This window comes from Zootoca vivipara, chromosome 17 (assembly GCF_963506605.1).
Source record: "Zootoca vivipara chromosome 17, rZooViv1.1, whole genome shotgun sequence".
NCBI lineage: Eukaryota > Metazoa > Chordata > Lepidosauria > Squamata > Lacertidae > Zootoca > Zootoca vivipara.
The window spans coordinates 6,930,109-6,953,078 of record NC_083292.1 but is presented as its reverse complement, the minus strand read 5'-3'; the positions used below and the strand labels follow the sequence as shown (position 1 = coordinate 6,953,078).

Here is a 22,970-nt window from a genome sequence, read left to right as displayed (position 1 = left end):
TGCATTGGTCCTCATTGCTGTTTGGGGATGGGCCAGGAGCTGTAGGCTAAGTCAATCTAGAAGCTGGAAACTGAGCATCCTGGGGCAAGCTAGTAGCCAGGACTGAAGGGCAAATCAGAACCAAAGGAGGAATCACAAGACAGGAGCAAGCCAGAAATCCAGGACCAAAGGACAACCAAGAATGTAGGGACACTCCCAAGCTCAGGAAGACTTAGATGCCCAAGCAAGGCTCAACTGAAATAGGAAACCTTCCTGTCCAGGACCATTCAATGACTATTCTGAGCAGTCAGTCAGTCAAGGGGCTGAAGGTACTTCTTTGAGAAGCCAATTCCTATAGTTCTGCAGCTCAGCACAATGGACAGCTGTTCATAGATCCCAGGAGTTCTTGACCTCCCACCCCAGGCAAGATCAACACTTCCTAACTTCTCTTGACCAAAACAGCCTCCTGCACTGTTATAGCTAGCCAATACGGCTGTGGAACCTAATATGGGGGAGAGAATAGATTAATCTTTATCCACAGCCTATCCACCCCAGCCCCACTTTTCCCCTCCCCTCTTAACATAAGAATACAAAAAGAACCCACTGGATCAGGCCATCTAGTCCAGCTTCCTGTTCTCATGGTAGTCTACCAGGTGCATATGAGAAGTTCACATGTGGCAAGCATACCGAAGGAAAAGATTTTGAGCCTTTTGTAATGTTCCTTATTTCTGCCATAGTGCCTTGTTTGAAAGCCATATTCTCTGTGTCTTTTACTTGTTGCTGAAGTTACGGTAGCAATGTATTTTAGCTGTGTTTTCAGGTTCTGAGCATCAAGGCCACAAGACCAGATAGGATGTTTATACAGCAGAAGGTCAGGATGTTCTATTTGATGGGCAGCAGGATGCTTGATATGTAAGGTTTTTTTTTGTTTTGCATTAGATACCAACCACATCTCTAAGGAAGTGCTTTATATGGGTATGCTATAGAAATGCTATAGAGTCCCATGGACTGCAAGAAGATCAAACCTATCCATTCTTAAGGAAATCAGCCCTGAGTGCTCACTGGAAGGACAGATCGTGAAGCTGAGGCTCCAATACTTTGGCCATCTCATGAGAAGAGAAGACTCCCTGGAAAAGACCCTGGTGTTGGGAAAGATGGAGGGCACTAGAAGAAGGGGACGACAGAGGACGAGATGGCTGGGCAGTGTTCTCAAAGCTAGCAACATGAGTTTGACCAAACTGAGTCATGAGTTTGACCAAGACAGGAGTGCCTGGCGTGCTCTGGTCCATGGGGTCACAAAGAGTCGGAAACGACGAAACGACTAAACAACAATAGAAAGAATAAGTTTTTCTTAGAAGAGGAAGAAGTAGTCTTATAAGGACATTGTTGTCGTTGTTGTTGTTTAGTCGTTTAGTCGTGTCCGACTCTTTGTGACCCCATGGACCATAGCACGCCAGGCACTCCTGTCTTCCACTGCCTCCCACAGTTTGGTCAAACTCATGTTGGTAGCCTCGAGAACACTGTCCAACCATCTCGTCCTCTGTCGTCCCCTTCTCCTAGTGCCCTCAATCTTTCCCAACATCAGGGTCTTTTCCAAGGATTCTTCTCTTCTCATGAGGTGGCCAAAGTATTGGAGCCTCAGCTTCACGATCTGTCCTTCCAGTGAGCACTCAGGGCTGATTTCCTTCAGAATGGATAGGTTTGATCTTCTTGCAGTCCATGGGACTCTCAAGAGTCTCCTCCAGCACCATAGGAGACATACGGAAGCTTATTGTGTCCATGCTTTATTGGTTTACATTTGTAATGCCAAATGTTGTCTGGAAAAGGTATATAAACCCAGAGCACTGATGCTCTGGGGCTCAGTTTTTTAGGAAGTATCCTCTGAGTCACTGCTTGCTGTCAGCAAACAATAAATTACTTTACTTTTCTCTATTGCTGCGTGGTGAAGTTTCCTTCAGCCTCGGAGTCCCATTCTGGGCTGCTGCACACAAACAGGACCTGCACAGCACTCTCCACTCCTGTGGTTCCCAGCACCTGGTATTCAGAAGCATAGTCCCTCCCACAGTGGAAGCAGTGCACAGACATCAGGGTTAGTAACCCCTGAAAGCCTCATTTCATAGGACAACCTCCCTCCCACAGAGAAACTGATTGGGAGCAGGAACTGACAGCAACATTACTTTTTGACTGGGTCAGACTAAAGGTTGCGTGGCCCTGCATGTGCCTGAGGGACAGCCATGCATTCACTCTGGAGTTTTACTTCCAGGGATCCTGGAGAGCTAGTTGAACCTTGAAGAATGAGATGTCTAGCAAATCACAATGTTCTCCTAGTACAGGAGGTACTGGAAAGCAGAGACTGCCTCTGATAAATGGGGACATTTGGGAGTGTGTGTTGTGTGTGTGCACCAATGTATTCCCTCCTCCCTCCTCCCATCCTAAATTTAAGAGGGGCAGAGGGGAGAGAGAGAGAGAGAGAGAGCTGGACAGAGAATAATTTTAGCCTCACTCATTATTATATTAATTGTGCTCCCTTCTGCCTCAGTGATTAGATTGAGTGATTGGGGGATGCCTGGAGGTGGAACTGTTCCCTACTGTGACTGAGGGGATGTTTATTTGGTGAAAGCCAGGATGGTTGGGAAGCCGGGCACACTGAGCATTTCATGCTATCTACACATGTAGGGTGATTTGGAAGAGGAGATAAATTCTTATTGGAAATCATTTGCTAGCAGAACTAGAGCAAAGAGAGTTTTGGAAAAATATAGGCTTTTAAAACACACACACACACACACACACACACACACACACAAACAGCCAACCAAGCACCAACAATCCGGTTACAATATAGAAATAAATTATCCACTATGCCTCTCCCCGGGAATTAATGTCAAAGTATTTAAAATAAATAAATACGGCTAGGAACTCAGGGATGCTACACAAAAGGTTTGCGGTGCAGGTTCGTGACATGTTTGCATAACTTTGCATATGGTAATTTATTTATTTTATGCAAATTCAGGCCAGCATTTTAATAATAATTATTTGGAGGGAGAACCAAAACTTGACTCTTTTTGTAAGGACTGATCCTGAGCTTTGAGCTGTCAAACAAATTTTGCTGAGCCCAGTACACATAAAATCAAATAATTGTAGAGTTGGATGCCCAGTACTTCTCAGGAATTCTAACACACTAACAATGTTACAGTAGCACCTTGGTTTAAGAACAGCTTAGTTTATGAACAACTTGGATGAAGAACGCTGCAAACCCGGAAGTAGGTGTTTTGGTTTGTGAACTTTGCCTTGGAAGCAGAACATGTTGAGTGTGTTCCATTTCCCGCTGCTATGGGAAAGCATGCCTTGGTTTAAGAATGCTTTGGTTTAAGAACGGACTTCCCGAACGGATTAAGTTCATAAACCGAGGTACCACGCTATAGCTTTGAAATCAATGGTCAAAGTTAGTGCAGTTTTGAAAGGTATAGGCTGCCTGCTTGATTCAAAGTAGCACCCAACTGTAACCAAACATAGGTGAAAAGCTGCTCACTTACCTTGAAGGAGCGGCCATGCAAAATTTGGTTCCAATATCTTAAGAGGTGTCCAAACATATAGCGTTCCAAAATACAATGCTTAGTAGATGAGTAAGATACTTTCGAAAGAAACAATAGCTCAGTTGCAAGAGCATGTGGCTCTTAATCTCAGGATCATGGGTTCAAGCCTCATGTTGGGCAAAAGATTCCTGCATTGCAGGGAGTTGAACTAGATGGTGTTTGTGGTCCCTTCCAACTCTACAATTCTATGGTTCTATGACTGTGGTGGACAGTGAAAACCTTAGTGTGTATGTCAGCATTAAAGCTCTTTCCTTACTTCTATGTTTTTCTCCATCCAGCAAAACAGCAACAGGGTGGTGAGTGCTCTCCCTGCTTCTCTGAGTGCGCTTCTTTATATAGCTGTTGTTATGAAATAGTTGTCACAGACAGCCATGCATCAGCTAGTCTAGCACACCAGAAGCTGCCAGCCGGGTAATGGTCTTGTGATTTGACTCGCTGCTCCAGGGCTCAGAGAACAAATGAACCCCAAATCCCGACTCTCCAAGTGAAAGTGAGAAGTCTGGTAACCTTATGGGGGCACGAGGCTCCTTGTCTGAGCCCCTGACGCCCTGCTGCAGAAACACGCACAATAACGTCTATCCAGTTCACAGACCAAACATCTCCAAGAAATCTGCTTTATTTAACTCAGGCATGCGAAGTTCATCTTCTGAAGTTTGCATTGGGCTTGTGCCCTTTTACTAATTAAATTTAATTAGAAAGCCTTATGGGACTTCTTTCTTTCTTCTTCTTCTTCTTTTAAAAAACCCCCATCTCTGAGTGAGGATGCTTCACTGTCTGGGTGATTGTGTATGTATGTGTGTGAGCATTCCTCATTTCCTCCTGAAATGTTAATTAGAAGGAGAACATGTTAGGTTTGGGGAGTGAAAGCTGTCTTGCAAACCCATAGATAAACAGATTGATTTAATTTTAATCTGCTTTCATGGTGATGCATAATGATAACTGGTTTCTGTCTCGCAGGGCTGGAGAAAGCACAGACCTTAATAAGAATTTGTGGGTATATTATTCAGCTTTAAATGACTTACGTTTTGCTAGATCGCTCCCCGTAAATTATGCCAAGTCCACAAGGAACTTGGGAGACTTTAAACTGTTTTTTTTCTTTCTTTCCAATTTACGCTTTTCCATCAAGAAAGTGTAACCCAGAAAAACTTGGAGTGTCAGAGTATCCAAAGTCATCTAATGTCCATACGAAAAACCCATGCACACAAGGAAAGCATTTCTGCCCCCAGTTCCCATGGTGGCATCCTTCTGCACTGCAGCTGAGTCCATTGCAGGCGGTCTTCTGATCTCTGGGGGTTAGGGGGGGCAGGCATTGGAAGCTGTCTTATACCATGTTAGACTATTTCATAGAATCATAGAAATGTAAGGTTGGAATGGACCACAAGGGTCATCAAGTTCAACCCCATGACATGCAGGAATTACATCTAAAGCATCCCTGACAGATGGCCATCTAACCTCTGCTTAAAAACCTTCAACAGAGGAGTTCATCAGGCAATTCACACTGTTGAACAGCTCTTCCCATCAGAACGTTATTCCTAATGTTTAGTTGGAATCTCCTTTCTTGTACAGTACAGTGGAACCTCGGTTTATGAACACCTCGGTTTACGAATTTTCGGTTTACGAACGCCGCGGACCCATCTGGAACGGATTAGTTCACTTTCCATTACTTTCAATGGGAAAGTTCGCTTCAGTTTATGAACGCTTCAGTTTATGAACAGACTTCCGGAACCAATTACACCCATGCTTCGGGTTAAGTACGCTTTAGGTTGAGTACTCCGCGGACCCGTCTGGAACGGATTAATTCACTTTCCATTACCTTCAATGGGAAAGTTCGCTTCAGTTTATGAACGCTTCAATTTATGAACAGACTTCCGGAACCAATTGTGTTCATAAACCGAGGTACCACTGTAATCTGAATCCATTGGTTCAGGTCCTACCCTCCAGAGCAGCAGAGAACAAACTTATTTTCCATGTCTCAGCCCCTCAGATATTTGAAGACAGCTATCACGTCTCAGTCTTCTCTTTTCCAAGCTGAACACACCCAAGTTCCTCAACTGTTCATCATAAAGTTTGGTTTCCACACCATATAGATCATCTTGGCCTCCCTCTTCTGCACACGTTCCAGCTTGTCAATATCCTTCTTAAAATGTGGTGCCCAGAACTGGACACAGTGCATAGTTCTCTTTCCAGATCAGATAATTTGTTCATCTAACTGACGGTGGTTATCTGGACTCACATAAGAACATAAGGACGAGCCCCACTGGATCTGGCGAAAGGCCCATCTAATTGGGCACCCCGTTATCACAAAGGCCACCAAGATGCTCTGGGATGCATACAAGCAGGACCTGAGCACAAGATCATTCTCCCCACTTGCAATTCCCAGATTCTATTATTCAGCAGTCTACTGCCTCTGCCAGTGGCAAGAGAAACATAATTATCATGACTAGTTAACATTGATAGCCTTATCAATGCATTGTATTACCAATGCCTTATCAATGTATTGCCTGCTACTTTTAACTGGAGAGGCCAGGGATTGAACCCTGAGACCTTTTGCATGTGACCCCCTTCCCCAAGTGGTGTTGCAGTGGTAGAGGGGGGGGCATAACACAGACACTTGGTTCTGTTGTGTCCCAATTGAGGTGTCTTTTCTGCTTATCTGTGCATCTAGATGACAATCTTTCAGTCCACTCAAAAGCTTGCATATCCTTTGACCAGTTACTAGATGTTTAGGTAATCAAAGCAAATGCAGCCTATTGTTATCCTACAAAGCAAAAAGTGTGGGGGCTCTTTAGCCCAAAGGCCACATTCTCTTATGGGCAACGTTTTGGTGGACACACATAAGTGGCGGGTAGAGCAGAGGCAAAGATGGGCAAAGCAAATAAGGATGGACACATCTGTCAATTTCAGTTTCTCCCCCCCTCTAAAGTCCAATTATCCACATTTCTGCATCAGTTTGTCTCTCTCTATATATTATATGGTGATCATGAAAATTCACCAGCGTTGAAGAGCCAGTGTGGTGTAGTGGTTAAGAGCGGTAGACTCGTAATCTGGGAAGCCGGGTTCGCGTCTCCGCTCCTCCACATGCAGCTGCTGGGTGACCTTGGGCTAGTCACACTTCTCTGAAGTCTCTCAGCCCCACCCACCTCACAGGGTGTCTGTTGTGGGGGAGGAGGGGAAAGGAGATTGTTAGCCTCTTTGAGACTCCTTCGGGTAGTGATAAAGCGGGATATCAAATCCAAACTCTTCTTCTTCTTCTTTAATGAAAATCGTCCCTAATACTCACACGATTGTATACCGTATATTCCGGTGTATAAGACGACTTTTTAACCCCAGAAAATTGTTTCAAAATTCAGGGGTCGTCTTATATACTGCCTGCTCGGCAAGTCCCCCGCGTGCTGCACTAAACTGGGGACTCGCTGAGCAGCGCCAGAAATTGCTTCTGAGCATGTCCTCATGTCTGCACATGCTCAGAAGCGATTTCTGGCGCTGCGGACATTTTGGATATGGGCAAACATAAAACTGTTCCGAACTCTACCAAATATACCATACTTTTCCATGTATTAGACGAGGGTTTTTTTTAAAATTAAAAAAATAAGCTTAAAAAATTGGGGTCGTCCTATACACTGATAGTGCATAGGGGTGACTTGTGATTGGCTGCTGCCGCAACCCGGAAATTGTCAGTGGCTATTGGGTGTGTTATTGGTGGCATTGCTGCTGCCATTAATTGGGTGGGCAATTGGCGGCTTGTGCTGGTGATAGAACAGATAACAAGCGGCTATCGCGATGCGTGCAAGCGGCAGCACAGGGAAGTTGGGTGAGTGATTGTTGGCATTCCCCACTAAAAAATGCTCGACAATTCAGGGCAATCCTCTCCCCCCAAAAAAGCTCCCCCAATTTTCTTAATTTTGACTCCCCAAAAATAGGGGGCGTCTTATACATGGGGGCGTGTTATACATGGAAAAACATGGTAGTTCTAGACCCAAATTATGTATGCCGAAAGGCAGAAGGCCAACTTCCACCTACTGTCCTGTTGTCTGTATTGTTGGTTTGTTTCCATACAAGAATTTATGCAGACCTTGAGCACAGAGGCATAGCATGGGTTGGGCTGGGAGGGGGGAAACCTTGTTGTGCCCCCACAACAGACTCCCTCCTGTAGGCCAGAGCGGAAGGGAAGGAAGCTGTGCCCGGGCCAGGCTCCACCACCTTCTTCTCCTCATGGCTGGTGAAGGTACACCCCAGGGCCACCGTCACCCTGTCATGCCTCTCCTCCGCTGGGCTCTGGCACATGATGGCCCTGCCTGAGCTCCATCCCTGGTCAGGCCTGACCTGGGGGTGGGAGAGGAGGAGAGGTTGCAGCAGCATCTCAGCACCTCTTCTACTGGTCTCCAGTGGTCCAGCAGTCTGCCCAGTCCACTGTGTGCTACACTTGCCCTGCCCTTGGTGCCAGAAGCTGCCCCTATGCCGCTGCTTGGAAAGTTTCAGGAATAGAAAACTGGAATCAATTTTACAGATGTTTGCCAACTTCTTTATGTGCTTTTGATAGTAACTCGAATTTGGGGAGGGGGGTTAAAGCAGTGAGTGGTCTCTGGCCGCTGTATTCCTCCTGATGCATATTATAGCGTCAGCATTGCACAGCAAACTCCACCTGGCCCAGTATCCTTTCTCCAACAGCAGACAGCCACAATTCCAGCATCAGCCCACCCTCACTATATTGTATATGCAGATGGGCTCGACATGTGCCCAACCGTTCTGGGTGTTGCGGGCAAGCCAGGCTGTTTGCCTGTAGAGAGAGCAGTAGAATGGGACAAATACAAACAAATGTAATTATATGTTCCCAAACCTTTGTGCACAGAAAGAAAGGAGAGGGAAAAAACTTATCAACTTTCTGTTCAAACTCTGCCTTGATCTTCTTCCTGTGCCTCTTGTGGAGCTTTTATAAAAACACTACCCCAAAATGCATATTTTTGGTGCTTAGAACCAGACACGACGGCTTCGTTGACATTGCACTGTGGCCCTTGGCGCTGTGCGACATTGCGACACAGTTATGTCTTTGCCAGCCAGCTGTTCCACTTTATACAACACTTAAGTAACAATTTCACGGCCGTTACCAGCCTGCAGTAATGACAGGGGCTGGGAGCTAAAGTGCTAACTGGTTGTAAACTACAAAGAAGTGAAGAGGAAGAAGAAACAAGGCTGGGAGATGTTAAAAGAGGCATGCACAAGTAAATGAAAACGGAACGGCACCTGCATTTTAATTGCATGATTTGAAGCCTCTCCTTATCACCAGAGTAAACATGGTGTTTAGCGGGTCAAGAAGAGTGTGTTGGGAAATGCAAAGGTATTGATTCCTGGCGGCTCCCGTCATTGGCTCACTCCATCTGCTCCAACTGTCTCTATTCACCAGGGATAGTGCTTATTTTCTGGTACAAGTCTGTAATATAACACTGCCAGTGTTTTGTTTCTTTCCCTCCATTAGAGCAGCGTTTCTCAACCGCTGTTCCGTGGCACACTAGTGTGCCACGAGACGCTAGCTGGTGTGCCGCGACGTGCGGCGATGAGAAGGGTGATTTGCATTGTCACGTGCCTGGCGGCCGCCAATACTCACCACTGACCCGCCGGACGGCTTGTGAAGCCTTATTACAGGAGATTGCAACCAACACAGCAATTGGCAAGTGTTTCTTACAGTCATAATTATATAGTCAATATAGGGCGGCACAGAGTTAAATTTTTTAACTTTTTTAATGGTGGTGTGCCTCGTGATTCTTTTCACGGAACAAGTGTGCCGTGGCCCAAAAAAGGTTGAGAAACACTGCATTAGAGGAGCAGCTAGCTCACTGCGGCTTACTCCCAAGTAAGAGTGCACAAGACTGCACTCTCTGAAACTAGGATGAAAGGAAGGGGGGGGGGAGACAGGACTTCCTGACTTACCAAAGGCTGCAGAGCTATGAATGCTTTTGTTCTGAGGAATGATGCAAAATGAACGGGCTGCAATTGTAGAGTTTATTAAATAGGCTTCAGTGATTTTTTTAACGTTTTTTTTGTTTTGTTTTAAAGGAGTGGTTATGATCAATCTATTAACATAGCCTGGCTTTGGGAACCATTGCTGGAAAAGTGAGCACAGTGCACAACAGACAAGAGCCAGTGGCAATGAGAGCTGCAGTAGTGGCATTCACACCATTAGTTTAAAGCACTATGATACCTCTTTAAACGGTCATGGCTTCCTCCAAAGGCTTCTGAGGGCTGTGCTTCGTTAAGGATGCTGAGAGTTTTTAGGAGATCCCAATCCCTGCCCCTCCCTCAGATAGGGTTGCCAGACTCAATAGAGGACAGGACTTCTGTGCCTTTAATTGCCCTGCTCTCTTTTGAGTCTGGAAACCTTAAAGAGAAACCAGCAGACCCTTTGTTTAATTTCCAAGCAAAGGGTCTGCTGGTTTCTCTTTAAGGTTTCCAGACTCAAAAGAGAGCAGGGCAATTAAAGGCACAGAAGTCCTGTCCACTACTGAGTCTGGCAACCCTACCCGCAGAGCTGCAATTCCCAAAGTGTTTTAACAATCAGTCCTATCCTCTGGAGCAGCGGAAGTAAGCTTGCCATGTGACAGTCCTTCAGATATTCAAAGAGGTGTATCATCACTCAGTTTTCTCTTCTCCAGGCTCAACATACCCAACACCCTCAAATGTTTTCTGTTTTGTTGTTGTTGATGATGATGTTGTTGATGTTGTTAACTGCTTTGAGGGTTGTTGTTGTTTTAAATCAAGCGGTGTACAATTTTTATGAAACAAATAAGACAGTAAAGAAAGCTTCATTTCAAGACCCTTTATCATCTTGGTCGCCGGCCTCTGCACACGTTCCAGCTTGTTAGTAGAGGACCACAGGTTCCTCGTTATGGGTCTATGATGAGTGAGCCCCAGGGAAATGGGCATAGAATTAGGGGTTACTATCCAGAAGTAGAAATGGAGATTGGGAGATCTCATAGCCCTTCATTCTGCCTTCCTCCCCTCCACGCCTTCCCCAGCAGAGCGCAAGACTAGCCTGCTCCTTTTATTTAAGCATTTGCAAGTCTGATTTACTGCTGGAGCATGCAGGTGCTTCTCTTCCTGACATATGTGCAAGGTTATCTGGTTTGCCCTGAATGCCCATAGCAAATTCCTCCACTCGCTAGTTTACAAAGAGACTTGTGAGATTGTGCAGAAAAGCTCTAGGGAAAATGTAAACTAGGTAGACCTGAAAATCTGTACCTGACAGGCATCTCTTGCTGCAGACTCTTGGGATACAGTGGTACCTCGGTTTATGAACACAATTGGTTCCGGAAGTCTGTTCATAAACTGAAGAGTTCATAAACTAAAGTGACCTTTCCCATTGAAAGTAATGGAAAGTGAATTAATCCATTCCAGACGGTCCGCGGAGTAAGCGTTCATAAACTGAAGCGAACTTTCCCATTGAAAGTAATGGAAAGTGGATTAATCCGTTCCAGACGGGTCCGCGGAGTACTCAACCTGAAGCGTACTTAACCCGAAGCATGGGTGTAATTGGTTCCGGAAGTCTGTTCATAAACTGAAGCATTCATAAACTGAAGCGAACTTTCCCATTGAAAGTAATGGAAAGTGAATTAATCCGTTCCAGATGGGTCCGCGGCGTTCATAAACCGAAAATTCATAAACCGAGGTGTTCATAAATCGAGGTTCCACTGTACTTCTGATCACCCCACCACACACAGCCCACCATGCTTATTTTATTTATTTTTATAAAAAAATTATAGGCTGCTTTTCATTGTGGGGAGGAAAATGACAAGGTGGTGTCCAAAATAAAACCAGTACGCTTAAGTAGCAATAACATGTCAACCAGTTCAGTAAAAGGGGTACTAAGGATCGGTGCCTGGGAATGCCCATGGAAATGGTTTTTAACATCTGGCAGAAGGCCTGCCCCATAGACGCCCATTGTATCTCTAAAGGGAGGTCATTTCACAATGTGGGGGCCACTCTGGGAAGGCCCTTTTTTGAGTTGCCATGAGATGTAGCTCCACTAGATGTAGCCTGATCCTTTACTCATCTTCAATTCAAAGGCACATGCAAAAGATTAAGATTGTTTAGTCTAGGTAGGGATGGGGGATGAATATGATTCAGTTCACCTGCAAAGCTGCACTTGATTAATTTGCACTTTCCAGAACATTGGAAGAACTGAGACACAAATTGTTAGTAGTGCCTAGATGCTTGGGGGGGGGTCCAAAATGACAACAAAGTTGGTGCCAGGCAGGCATCTCTGGGGAGCGAGCACCCCCCCAGATTTCATGCATTTGTATACCGTCCTTCAAACAATTGGTTCCCAGAGCAGTTCACAATAAGGAAAGACAGGGATAAGAACAGCACAAAATCAGAATGTCACTATTTAATCTGCCTGCCTGATGAGATCACCTTCAAGGGTCTTGCTCTGTAGTCCCACAGTTTGGATGAAGAAGTCTTACAAAGCAAGGATCCTGGACCTGTTCAGGGTTGGCCCCAAGACTTCAGAATGACCTTCTTCAAGGACTACGATTTGATCCTTTCCTACTGGCCCTGGGGCAATGGTGTGAATTGTTTTGAATGTTATGGATGGACCTTTATTTGGTCTGCCTTCAGACATCAGGTGTATTTAGAGATGGGCTTATTTAGAGATCTGGCTTCTACTCTGGTTTTAAAGTTTCTTTGAGGTTTAGGAAAGCTGGATTTTTTAAAAATAAAAAAACAACAAAGTGGAGAAGCCTCCTTTGGGAAGTTGTGGACTCTCCTTCCTTGGAGGTTTTTAAGCAGAGGTTGGATGGCCACCTGTCATGGATGCTTTAGCTGAGATTCCTGCATTGTAGGGGGTTGGACTAGATGACCCTTGGGTCCCTTCCAACTCTACCATTCTATGATTCTATGATAAGATGTGTCGAAAACCCATGGAGCTGCTTCAGAAACTCCAAGAGATCCAGTGGCAAAGTGTCTGTCCTTCTACATATAATAATCGTTCAAGACAAATTGTGAAAACAGCCGAAGGGTAGAATCCGAAGGCCAGCTAGGCAGATGAACCCAATATATGCCAGTCTTGTAATCCAAATGGATTGGGAAAGGAATCCCGTTGTGTTGTTTGTTACACTGCCTTGGCACTCTTCCCCCTGTTTAAGTCAGAATCCGTCTCGGGGGAGGCTGCCAAATGTGCCTTCCCTTGTAATAATGACATCTCTTCTTCATTTGACACTTGCAAAGCCCCTCATGCATATTCAAGGCTGTGTGTACGCTGCTTTTCAAAGAAAATATCAGAATCGCATGTCACAGCAATCCAGATTCTAAAATCAAGCAAATTTGGATTCTGCAACCTGCACAAATTGGGCAAATGCACACGATTTCTCTTGCTTTACATACGTTATCCTTTCATTTGTGCCACTTTGTGCAATTTATTCTGATGCTACTAGTCACAGGGTGAGGATCTAGGCCAAGCTTGGGGAGATTGTGGTTATCTGGGTGGTGTTGGGTTACCACCATCCATAGCCATTTGCCAGGCTGGCTGGGGCTGGGGGAAGTTGGAGTTTGTCTACATCTTGGAGGCTACATGTTCCTGATGCCTGATTTAAAACTAGAACCCCTTGCCCTTCCCAGTTGCTGGGAAGGGATGGAGCTCAGGGGTTGAGCACCTCCTTTGCGTGCAGAAACGCCAGCATCTCCAGGTACAGCTGAAACTCTGGAGAGTCACTGCTAATCAGTGTAGACAGTATTGCACTAGATGGAATGACTCGGTGGAAGACAGCTTTCTATGGACCAGCTAGCTTGTCATTGATAAGTTACATTGGACCATAGCTGCCAAGTACCCCGTTTTCCCCGGGAAACCCCCGTTTTTACTTACCTTTTCCCAGTGGTCCCCCGTATCACTTCGTCTCCCGTTTTTCTCCGTTATTTTCTCCTGCCGGCGACCATTTTTTTCCCTGATTTGCCCTTCTATGGGCACCAAAAATGGCCGCCGCCGGCTTCAAAAGTCGCATCTACGCATGACCGGAAGTGCGTAGACGCGACTTCTGGTGTCGGTGGCGGCCATTTTTGGTGCCCATAGATGGGCGGGGTGACACCGGAAGTTGCGTCGACACACTTCCATTCATGCGTAGAAGCTACCTTTGAAGCCGCCGGCGGCCATTTTTGGTGCCCATAGAAGGGCAAAGCGACACCGGAAGTTTCGTCGACGCAACTTCCGGTGTCACACGGCTGCCGTCCCGGATTCTGCAGTCCGGGACTTGGAAGGTAAGCATTGGACCAATCTGCCTGTGTTCCATGTTGAAGCCTGAGCATCACCTTTGGAGTACATAAGGAACTGACATCCAGACTGAGAGACATCCAGCAGAATAGGAGCCTGGGATCCTGATCCCCAGCTTCTTGCTTCATCTCTCTGGGATCCTGATTTCCAACCAGTTCTTTCTTTGTCCCTGTAGAACATTTATTGACACCCAAAGTGCACAGGTTTGGATATGGTTTTGGGGGCTCCTAAGAGCCTCGGGTTCACTTGTCCCTGATCACTAGCATAAGGTCGAGTCATGAACCTGTTCGAGCTCCTTAACTGGGGCCTCTGAAGCCTCTGACTCAGGCCCCTCCTCCATTAAAAGCATTAAAGCACCATCATACCACTTCAAAGCAGTTGAGGTTTCCCCCAAAGAATCCTGGGAAGTGTAGTTTAAGGGTACTGCGCAGTGTAAGAAGACCCCTATTTCCTTTACAGAGCTACAGTTCCCAGAGCAGTTTAACAATTGATCTTTTGCTGAGAATTCTGGGAAGTGTAGTTCTGTGAGGCAAACACCTCTTTCCACTCTTAACAAACTACACTTCCCCGAATTTTGAGGGGGAGGAAAGCCTTAATTGTTTAAAGTGGTATGATACGGTTTTAAATGAATAGCACAGATGGGACCTCAGTATCTTGGTCACAACTAGAGTCTGGGGTCATTAAACTAGGTGGTCCAGCAAACATGTTGTATTACCTTGGCATGTGAGTTTGATGCCATTTTTAGTGCTGTGTGCACACATCCCACAGCTAAATAAACTCTACCTGTCTGAATGCTGAAGGATAGCTTTATTAAATCATCGCCTCTTTGAAGGACCAGTAAGGTAAAGGTAAAGGGACCCCTGGCCATTAGGTCCAGTCGTGACTGACTCTGGGTTTGCGCGCTCATCTCGCATTATTGGCCAAGGGAGCTGGCGTACAGCTTCCAGGTCATGTGGCCAGCATGACAAAGCTGCTTCTGGCAAACCAGAGCAGCGCACGGAAACGCCGTTTACCTTCCCGCTTGGAGTGGTATGTATTTATCTACTTGCACTTTGACGTGCTTTCGAACTGCTAGGTGGGCAGGAGCTGGGACCAAGCAATGGGAGCTCACCCCGTTGCAGGGATTCGAACCGCCGACCTTCTGATCAGCAAGCCCTAGGCTCTGTGGTTTAACCCACAGCGCCACCAGTGTCCCCTTTCAGTAGTGAGTGGTAATCAGTAAAGACTTGTGAGAGCAGCTAGACCTGACAGTCCCTGTCTGCTTGTTAACATAGCTTCTTGTTTCTCCTAGGGCAAAGGTGAAGAAAGGCGTGAATGTTTTCAGCATAAGAGCCAGCAATCCATACACATGGGACGTCCAGAAGAGTGTGGATTATATTGGGAAATATGCACCGGCTGTTATATTTTGCCGAAGAAAATCTACCCCCTTGGGAAAGAGGTATGTATGTCATTACCAGTAGTTTTCAAGCTCTGTCTTAGGGTACTTCTGAGTACCTCCTGGGAAGGTGAGTTATAGTGACCAGCTTCCCTAAAAAGAAGTTTGGACATCACTGTTGGTTTCCCCTTGCCATTGCCAAGATCTGTAGGGGTGTTTGCTGTAATCTGGAGTGTCCATTCAGGTCATGTGGGACATGGCAAAGTGTAAGAGATTGAATTGGAACACCTTCAGTCTGAAAATGTTATCTCCAGGCTCCATCTCTGAAGTCTGGACCCAATTACCTGACTTGTATTGAATTCAGCATCAGCCAGCGGTGTGGCTCAGAAGCTTCTCGGGGGAGCCTCAAAAAGCATATAACAGATAAACTTTCCTGAGAAAGCACTTGCTCACCGCTATAGATCTTTCCCTATGATACACAGTCATGGGAGTGTTATGGAAACCAGGGTGGGGAAGATTTGGTCCTCCTGATGTTACTGAACTAAAACTCCCATCATCCCTGACCATTGGCCATGCTGGCTTGGGCTGATGGGAGTTGGAGTTCAACAACAACTGGAGGACTGCAAGTTACTTTCCCCTGATTTAAGCACCTACCTGGTAGCCGTAGGTGACAAGGAAGGACATGCAGGTAAGTGAATGAGCAGAGCTGGATCATGACATATGGAGGCTTTAAGTGACATCAGGTTTAAGAGGCTGCATAGCATTAGCAGAATAATGTTTTATTGTAACGCAACGGAAATAGAAATAATAAAGTTTTATATTCACATATATATCAGTACCAAGGCTAGGATGGATCTAAAAACTCACAACCTACCTAAAGCACAAATCTTGCAATAAGCTTATTTGCATGCGAAATACCTTTAAATGAAAACACCTTATAATTCCTTACTTAGCCTGCATGAACACTTTGAATGTACAGCAACCAAGATCAGCTAATGAAATTTTGATATTGTTATTTCTGCAGATAAGCACAATGTGACATGTAATTGTGTGGCCATTAAGTATACTTTTGTCATAGCAGAACGATAATGTCTCTATTAGTGTCTGTTTCTCCCGGTTCCTTTATTTATTTTTTAACCAATTACACAAAACTTTAAATTTAGTAACAGTTTTTTTGTGTGTTTAGAGGGCCCCACAGAATCTGAGCCCCTAAACCACAGTTCCCTTAGCTTATGCATAAACCCAGTGCTGTGGAGTCACACGATGGGGCATTCTGCCCCTCTTCCAAACCTAGCACAGTAACCAAGAGATGTATGAGTGGAGAGAAACCTCCCCCTTGCACACCCAGCACAGTAATGCAGCAGGTTACTGGGGGAGACGCGGTGCCCACTGGGACTGGAAGGGCAGAAGATAGGAAGACCAACAGTAGGTGGAGCCAGAGCCAATCACAGGAGGAACCAACCAATTCTACTGCTTCCCCCCTCCTCCTGTTGAGTTCTGCAAGAGCAAAACTGACACCAAGGATCAGGAGGAAGCCGGCAGCCAGGGCTACCTGCTGAGGTTGTGGTTAAATAAGATGGCAGGCAGGTGGGAATTGGCGGAGTGTGGTGGGGCAGTGCCCCATTTCCCATAACAGACCAGCCTCGAATGCATCGGGTCTATCCATCACTGCTCTGCCAGCCTCCAGCAGGCTAGTAGAAAATTTCGAAGACTTTGTGGGATTCTTTAGGATGCTCCGTTGAGGTTGGGAAGGTTCTTCTGGGGCATGTTGACATTTTGTGTGGGCTTACAGAGAAGCACGCGAGCTGATCATGTGCTGTTGAATGTGCCTCAGAATCCTCTGCAGTGTGTAAGGCTTTGCCAGAGGTCAAGAAGCTCACATGAAAATTGGTCCCTCGGCCATTTAGAAAGTTGCTTGGGGAAAGCCACCACTTTGAACGTGGTTTCTCAAAGGTCAGATTTGTTTTCACAACTTTGGATCCTTTTTATTCATAGCAGATCTTTCTTTCTTTCTTTCTTTCTTTCTTTCTTTCTTTCTTTCTTTCTTTCTTTCTTTCTTATCATGCTCATCAAATGAGTGGAGGTAGAGGGGTAGATTTTGGGTTGCATGCAATGCGAGTCCTACTCAGAGTAGTAGATCCATCACTAAGTTATGCTCATTAAGTTCAGTGGGCCTACTCTCAGTTGAAGTTAGTTGGCTATGACCTAAGGGTGATACCATTTTGAGTTGGTTTATAATATTATTATTTTGCTTATTGTGCTGTATGTGCTATTAATCAAAGAGGAGTGTATTTTTTAAAAATAAAAAAATGCCATCTCAGTCGCCCAAAAGAAATAGGAAAAGGCAGAAGGCTCTGTGTGTGTGTGTGTGTGTGTGTGTGTGTGTGTGTGTGTGTGTGTGTTTTAAAAAGGAGCTTTGAATTTTGTCCAATCCTCTTGTTGAGTCTCTTCAAATTACTGGAGAGCTTTAAAGATCAGAGTCTTGCTAATTACTACCCTTGGTTTGTATCCTGAACTTTCCAGGGGGAATTTTTTTTTTAAGGCTTTACACGCTTCATTCCGCCGTTCTTGTGAGTGAATTTTTAATCTACATCCAGAGACTTAGAGCTTGATTTTTTAAAAAATTCCCACAGTGTAGTTGCTAATGTAGGACAGTGACCCTTAAAACAATCAGCATTTAAGAAGCTGGCTACTGTTTCGGTTCCTCGTTTATGAAAATAATCACTTTTGTTCCCATTTTACTAACAGCTAGGGGGCATTCTTATACGTCAGAGCTGGCATGGTTTTTCTTCCCAGCCCAGGGGCCACATTCCCTTCCATGCAAACTTCTGAGGGCCACATATTGGTGGTGGGCAGGAAATCTGGGAAGTTCCACAAATGTAAATGTCACATTTATACAGTAGGCTAGTTTTTACACATGCACCTCTCTAGTCGTGGAATAATATGCAATATAATTATCAGCAATATGCTCTAAATTTCCAGCATTGGAACCCTACATTTCCAGTATTGGAAATAACATCATTTCGGTGTCTGCGTAAGTGAGGTAGATTACGTGAAGAGAATGTGACTTGGTTGGGACTACCAACAAGCAAAGATTTATCTTGGCCAGCATAGAAAACCAGGACACAATGTTGGGAGAGGTCATTGCTAACTTTGTTTTCCTACTTGCAATCTCCAATGTCCCTGCACAGTGCCTCCTACTGGCCATTGTGCCTTATATAACTAATACTGCATCCCCTTTTCTAAACAGGGAAGGATGACAACTCAATACGCAAAACAGACAAGCACAAATTCATGTAATAAACATAGTGTGTTATCATAATGAGGATCATCATGCCCTGTGAGTGTCGGAGATCATGCTGTTAACAAAAGGCTTCAAACACTTTTTTGCCCAGGGAGCCTCCAGATGTTTTGCAATATATCTCAGGAATGCTAGTGGTCACCTTGGATTTCTCCCCAAGGAGGCTGGAGAATGGGTAACATAGATTTCCTAGGTCAGTGGTTCCCAACAGGTGGTCCGGGGACCCCCAGGGGTCCGCGAGCTATGCCAGAGGGGTCCTCAAGATGCTATTAGAATAAAAAATATATTAAATATATTTCGTATGATAACAGATTTTTTGTTTTGGCCGCTTCCTGCATGAGCAGAGTCTAGCGCAAAACTAGAATTAGATAGAGGCCGTAGTTCTGCTGTATGCTGTTAGGTGGTGCTTTACAAACACTACTGTTTTGCAAAGAGGCAGCGCGCGCATTCTACTAACGCTCACCTCCCCAAGATGCTTTGCGCGTGTCGGCTTCATTTGTGCGCTACTGCGCAGGTACCCTGTCTTCTCCATTCTCCTCCCTCCTCCCTGGCGCGCGCTGCCTCTTTGCAAAACAGTAGTGTTTGTAAACAAAGCATTGTTTTTCGCGGAAGCTACAGTTCACGTAGTTAAAAATGGACCGTTGGTTAAAAAGTGGTTCATCTCATTAAGAACTGAAAATTAAAACTAACTGTATACTGATGGAGTACTCTGTTGTAACTGTAAAAAAATGTATAAATATGAATATATAAAGACTCTTAATTTGGCTCTCACTTTTTAATTTTAGGATTAGGAATTAATGGGGGTCCTTGTCACAATAGCGGCTCAATGAGGGGTCCTCGAGAAAATTTTGTTGGGAACCCCTGTCCTAGGTGTTATCCAAATACTTCATTTCAGCCTGGTGAGCAACCAGACACATAAGGTCAGTAGGGAGGGGGGCAAAATCTGATTCAGTTCACATTTAAAGCTGAATTGATCAAATTTGCACTTTCTGGATCAATGTGGGAACCAAAACGTAGCTAAATCCACACATAAGTGAATCCTGTGATTCAGTTATTCACCCAATCAGTGTTTACCAAAATGCATATGTTTGATGAAATTCCACATATTTTTGAAGACAACATACATAAATGCATTATAGTAGGAGAATTTGCTTGCAAAAATTTGAACGTTACTCAAAACTGCATACAAAATGTGTATGTGTTTATTGGGAGAAAAAGGTAAAAGTAAAGGTACCCCTGGCAGTTAAATCCAGTCGCGAACGACTCTGGGGTTGCGGCGCTCATCTCACTTTACTGGCCGAGGGAGCTGATGTTTGTCCACAGACAGTTTTTCTGGGTCATGTAGCCAGCATGACTAAGCCGCGTCTGGCAAAACTAGAGCAGTGCATGGAAATGCTGTTTACCTTCCTGCTGTAGCAGTACCTATTTATCTACAGTACTTGCACTTTGATGTGCTTTTGAACTGCTAGGTTGGCAGGAGCAGGGACCGAGCGATGGGAGCTTACCCTGTCGTGGGGATTCGAACTGTTGACCTTCTGATCGGCAAGCCCTAGGCTCAGTGGTTTAGACCACAGCACCAAATTCACACTAAAATGCCATTTTAGATTTCCCACGAGGATTTTTATTTGTAAAATGCAGATTGCTGCAGAAATTTTGCAAACTACATTTATTGTTTGAAAAATGAGGAACTGAAAGACCCCAAACTAAAACATTCTTCCATCCCCAATTGTAGCTTTCAAGATACTTGATAACTTACAGTTTTAATCACAGGTAGGCTGCAAAACTAGAAGCTCTATCAAGCTTATGGTTGACCCACCAGGCACAGCAAGTGCCTGGACTTCATTAGTCTTTTAGGTCACACAGTTGCAGAACCTACTGATTTGTAATTATTTCCATTCCACGATTCTTCTAAAAGCAAAAAAGAAATGGAAGAATAAACAACAAAGATGCAGAGCAGAAGTTGTAAAAGTCCATGAATTACCAAAAGAAAAAGAAAAAAGAAGAGAAGAGAAGAGAAGAGAAGAGAAGAGAAGAGAAGAGAAGAGAAGAGAAGAGAAGAGAAGAGAGAGGCTGAATATTGTGGATATGGTCTTGGAATGTGTTTTTCTAAAACATCACAAAATAGTGCAGTTGTTGAGCTTTATGCATTCTTCTGCACTGTGCCAGTTTAAATAAAATGGCTACAGTCAATATTTTATTTAACCACTCAAATAAATACACTCATAAAAGTCCATTTCAACTTGTTTCTCTCACTTGCATTCCCCCAGGATAGCTTTGGCACTTTGTCAATATCACTCAGCAACACTCTAAGGCAGTTGCATGGACCTTAATTGTGAATCTAGAGCAGCTTTCTTGGTGGGTGGGATGACTGGATGAGGAGATGTTACTGGAAAAAGTCCCACAAACCCAAACTGGACAGGCTTCTCCCCTCTGGGCTCGCCTTGCCACTTGGGGGAATGGGAGACTCAGCACGGGGGTGACCATGGGACACATCCTTCTTAAAGAGGAAGTGCACTGAAGATAAATAGGGTGAAAGGTGGCACACATCTCATGTGCTAATTTAACAGCTTAGGTGTGCTCGACCCACCCACCTGCAACTAGTATTCAGGGGCCTGCTGCTTCTGACAATGCGGGCAGAACATAGCCATTATGGTTAGGAGCTTGAGTGTCGCATTATTGGTCGAGGGAGCCGGCGTACAGCTTCCAGGTCATGTGGCCAGCATGACAAAGCCGCTTCTGGCGAACCAGAGCAGCACACGGAAACGCCGTTTACCTTCCCGCCGTAGCGGTTCCTATTTATCTACTTGCATTTTGACGTGCTTTCAAACTGCTAGGTTGGCAGGAGCTGGGACCAAGCAACGGGAGCTCACCCCGTCACAGGGATTCGAACCACCGACCTTCTGATCAGCAAGCCCTAGGCTCAGTGGTTTAACCCACAGCGCCACCTGGGTCCCAATAAGGGCTTAGTACCTCTCAGTAAAAAGCAAAGCTGGATCATTTTAGTAGCCTGGAAGGTATCTTCTTAATTAATCCATTCTTAATGGACCAGCAGCAAACTGAACTCAGAGGAGTCCCCTCATTGCTTATTTTAAAAGGCATTCATCTAATAGACTAAATTATTTACATGTTGCTTTCCTATTAATTTTTGCTATGCCCGTTCACTGTTCATGAAACTGCTGTTCAGTTCTGGGAGCCACATTTTTAGAAGGACATTGACCATCTGGCGCAGGCATCCCAAACTTTGGCCCTCCAGATGTTTAGGACTACAATTCCCATCTTCCCTGACCACTGGTCCTGCTAGCTAGGGATCATGGGAGTTGGAGGCCAAAACATCTGGAGGGCCGCAGTTTGGGGATGCCTGATCTGGAGTATATTCAGAGACAGGTGACCAAGATAATGAAACCGAGTCCTATGAAAGAGATACGTGAATGTTGAATACGGCTGTATATCACCCTTCTCCACTGACCTAATCCAGGCCAACCTCGGGACCAGTGCCAGATTTACATATAAGCTAAACAAGCTATAGCTTGGGGACCCCCTCTTTTGGGGGCCCCCAAAAAAATTAAGGAAAAAAACACTGGATATACATTTCCAAAATATAAGATAAAAAACAAATAAAAACAAAACCTACATACAGCAACAGTGTTTTGTGTGGTGTAGGCTCCTATGATGTAAGAAATGGGCTCTGCCTGCTAGCCTGCTCCCTAAAATTTCACTGGTTTGCTCATTTCTATGTATAGGTTGTCTACATTCTGCATGGACTGATTGTGTGCAAATGGCTTTACGTCATAAATTACCATATAGCATACGTTCAACACAAAAAAACCAGCGACAATTTGTTGTTGACAAAGGACAGCTGGACATATAAAGGGCCCCATTACCTTCAGTAGGTTGTTTAGTTGTTTAGTTGTGTCCGTGTCTTCGTGACCCCATGGACCAGAGCAAGCCAGGCACTCCTGTCTTCCACTGCCTCCCGCAGTTTGGTCAGACTCATGTTGGTAGCTTCAAGAACACTGTCCAACCATCTCGTCCTCTGTCGTCCCCTTCTCCTAGTGCCCTCAGTCTTTCCCAACATCAGGGTCTTTTCTTCTCATGAGGTGGCCAAAGTATTGGAGCCTCAGCTTCACGATCTGTCCTTCCAGGGAGCACTCAGGGCTGATTTCCTTCAGAATGGATAGGTTTGATCTTCTTGCAGTCCATGGGACTCTCAAGAGTCTCCTCCAGCACCATAATTCAAAAGCATCAATTCTTCGGCGATCAGCCTTCTTTATGGTCCAGCTCTCACTTCCATACATCACTACTGGGAAAATCAGTAGCTTAGGGCCTCATCAAACCTAAATCTGGCCCTGCTTGGGACCACCGGCCCCAGATCTGACCCCATCTCAATTCAAGGCAGGAGTGGCTGGGGGAAGAAGAGCAGGAGGTTCAACAGTGCTAGGAGCTGCTTTGCACCACACAGAGGTGAAG

General features: G+C 45.1%; 1 protein-coding gene across 1 annotated transcript in view; it reads left to right on the top strand.

Annotated features, from left to right (window-relative positions):
- The window catches only part of LOC118076152 (transmembrane protein 132D), a 334,703-nt gene that overhangs the window by 61,876 nt on the left and 249,857 nt on the right, over nt 1–22,970 (top strand). Inside the window, exon 4 of the mRNA XM_060269805.1 lies at nt 15,119–15,265. Coding sequence (XP_060125788.1) covers nt 15,119–15,265 — 147 coding nt within the window. The remainder of the gene's footprint in view (nt 1–15,118; nt 15,266–22,970) is intronic.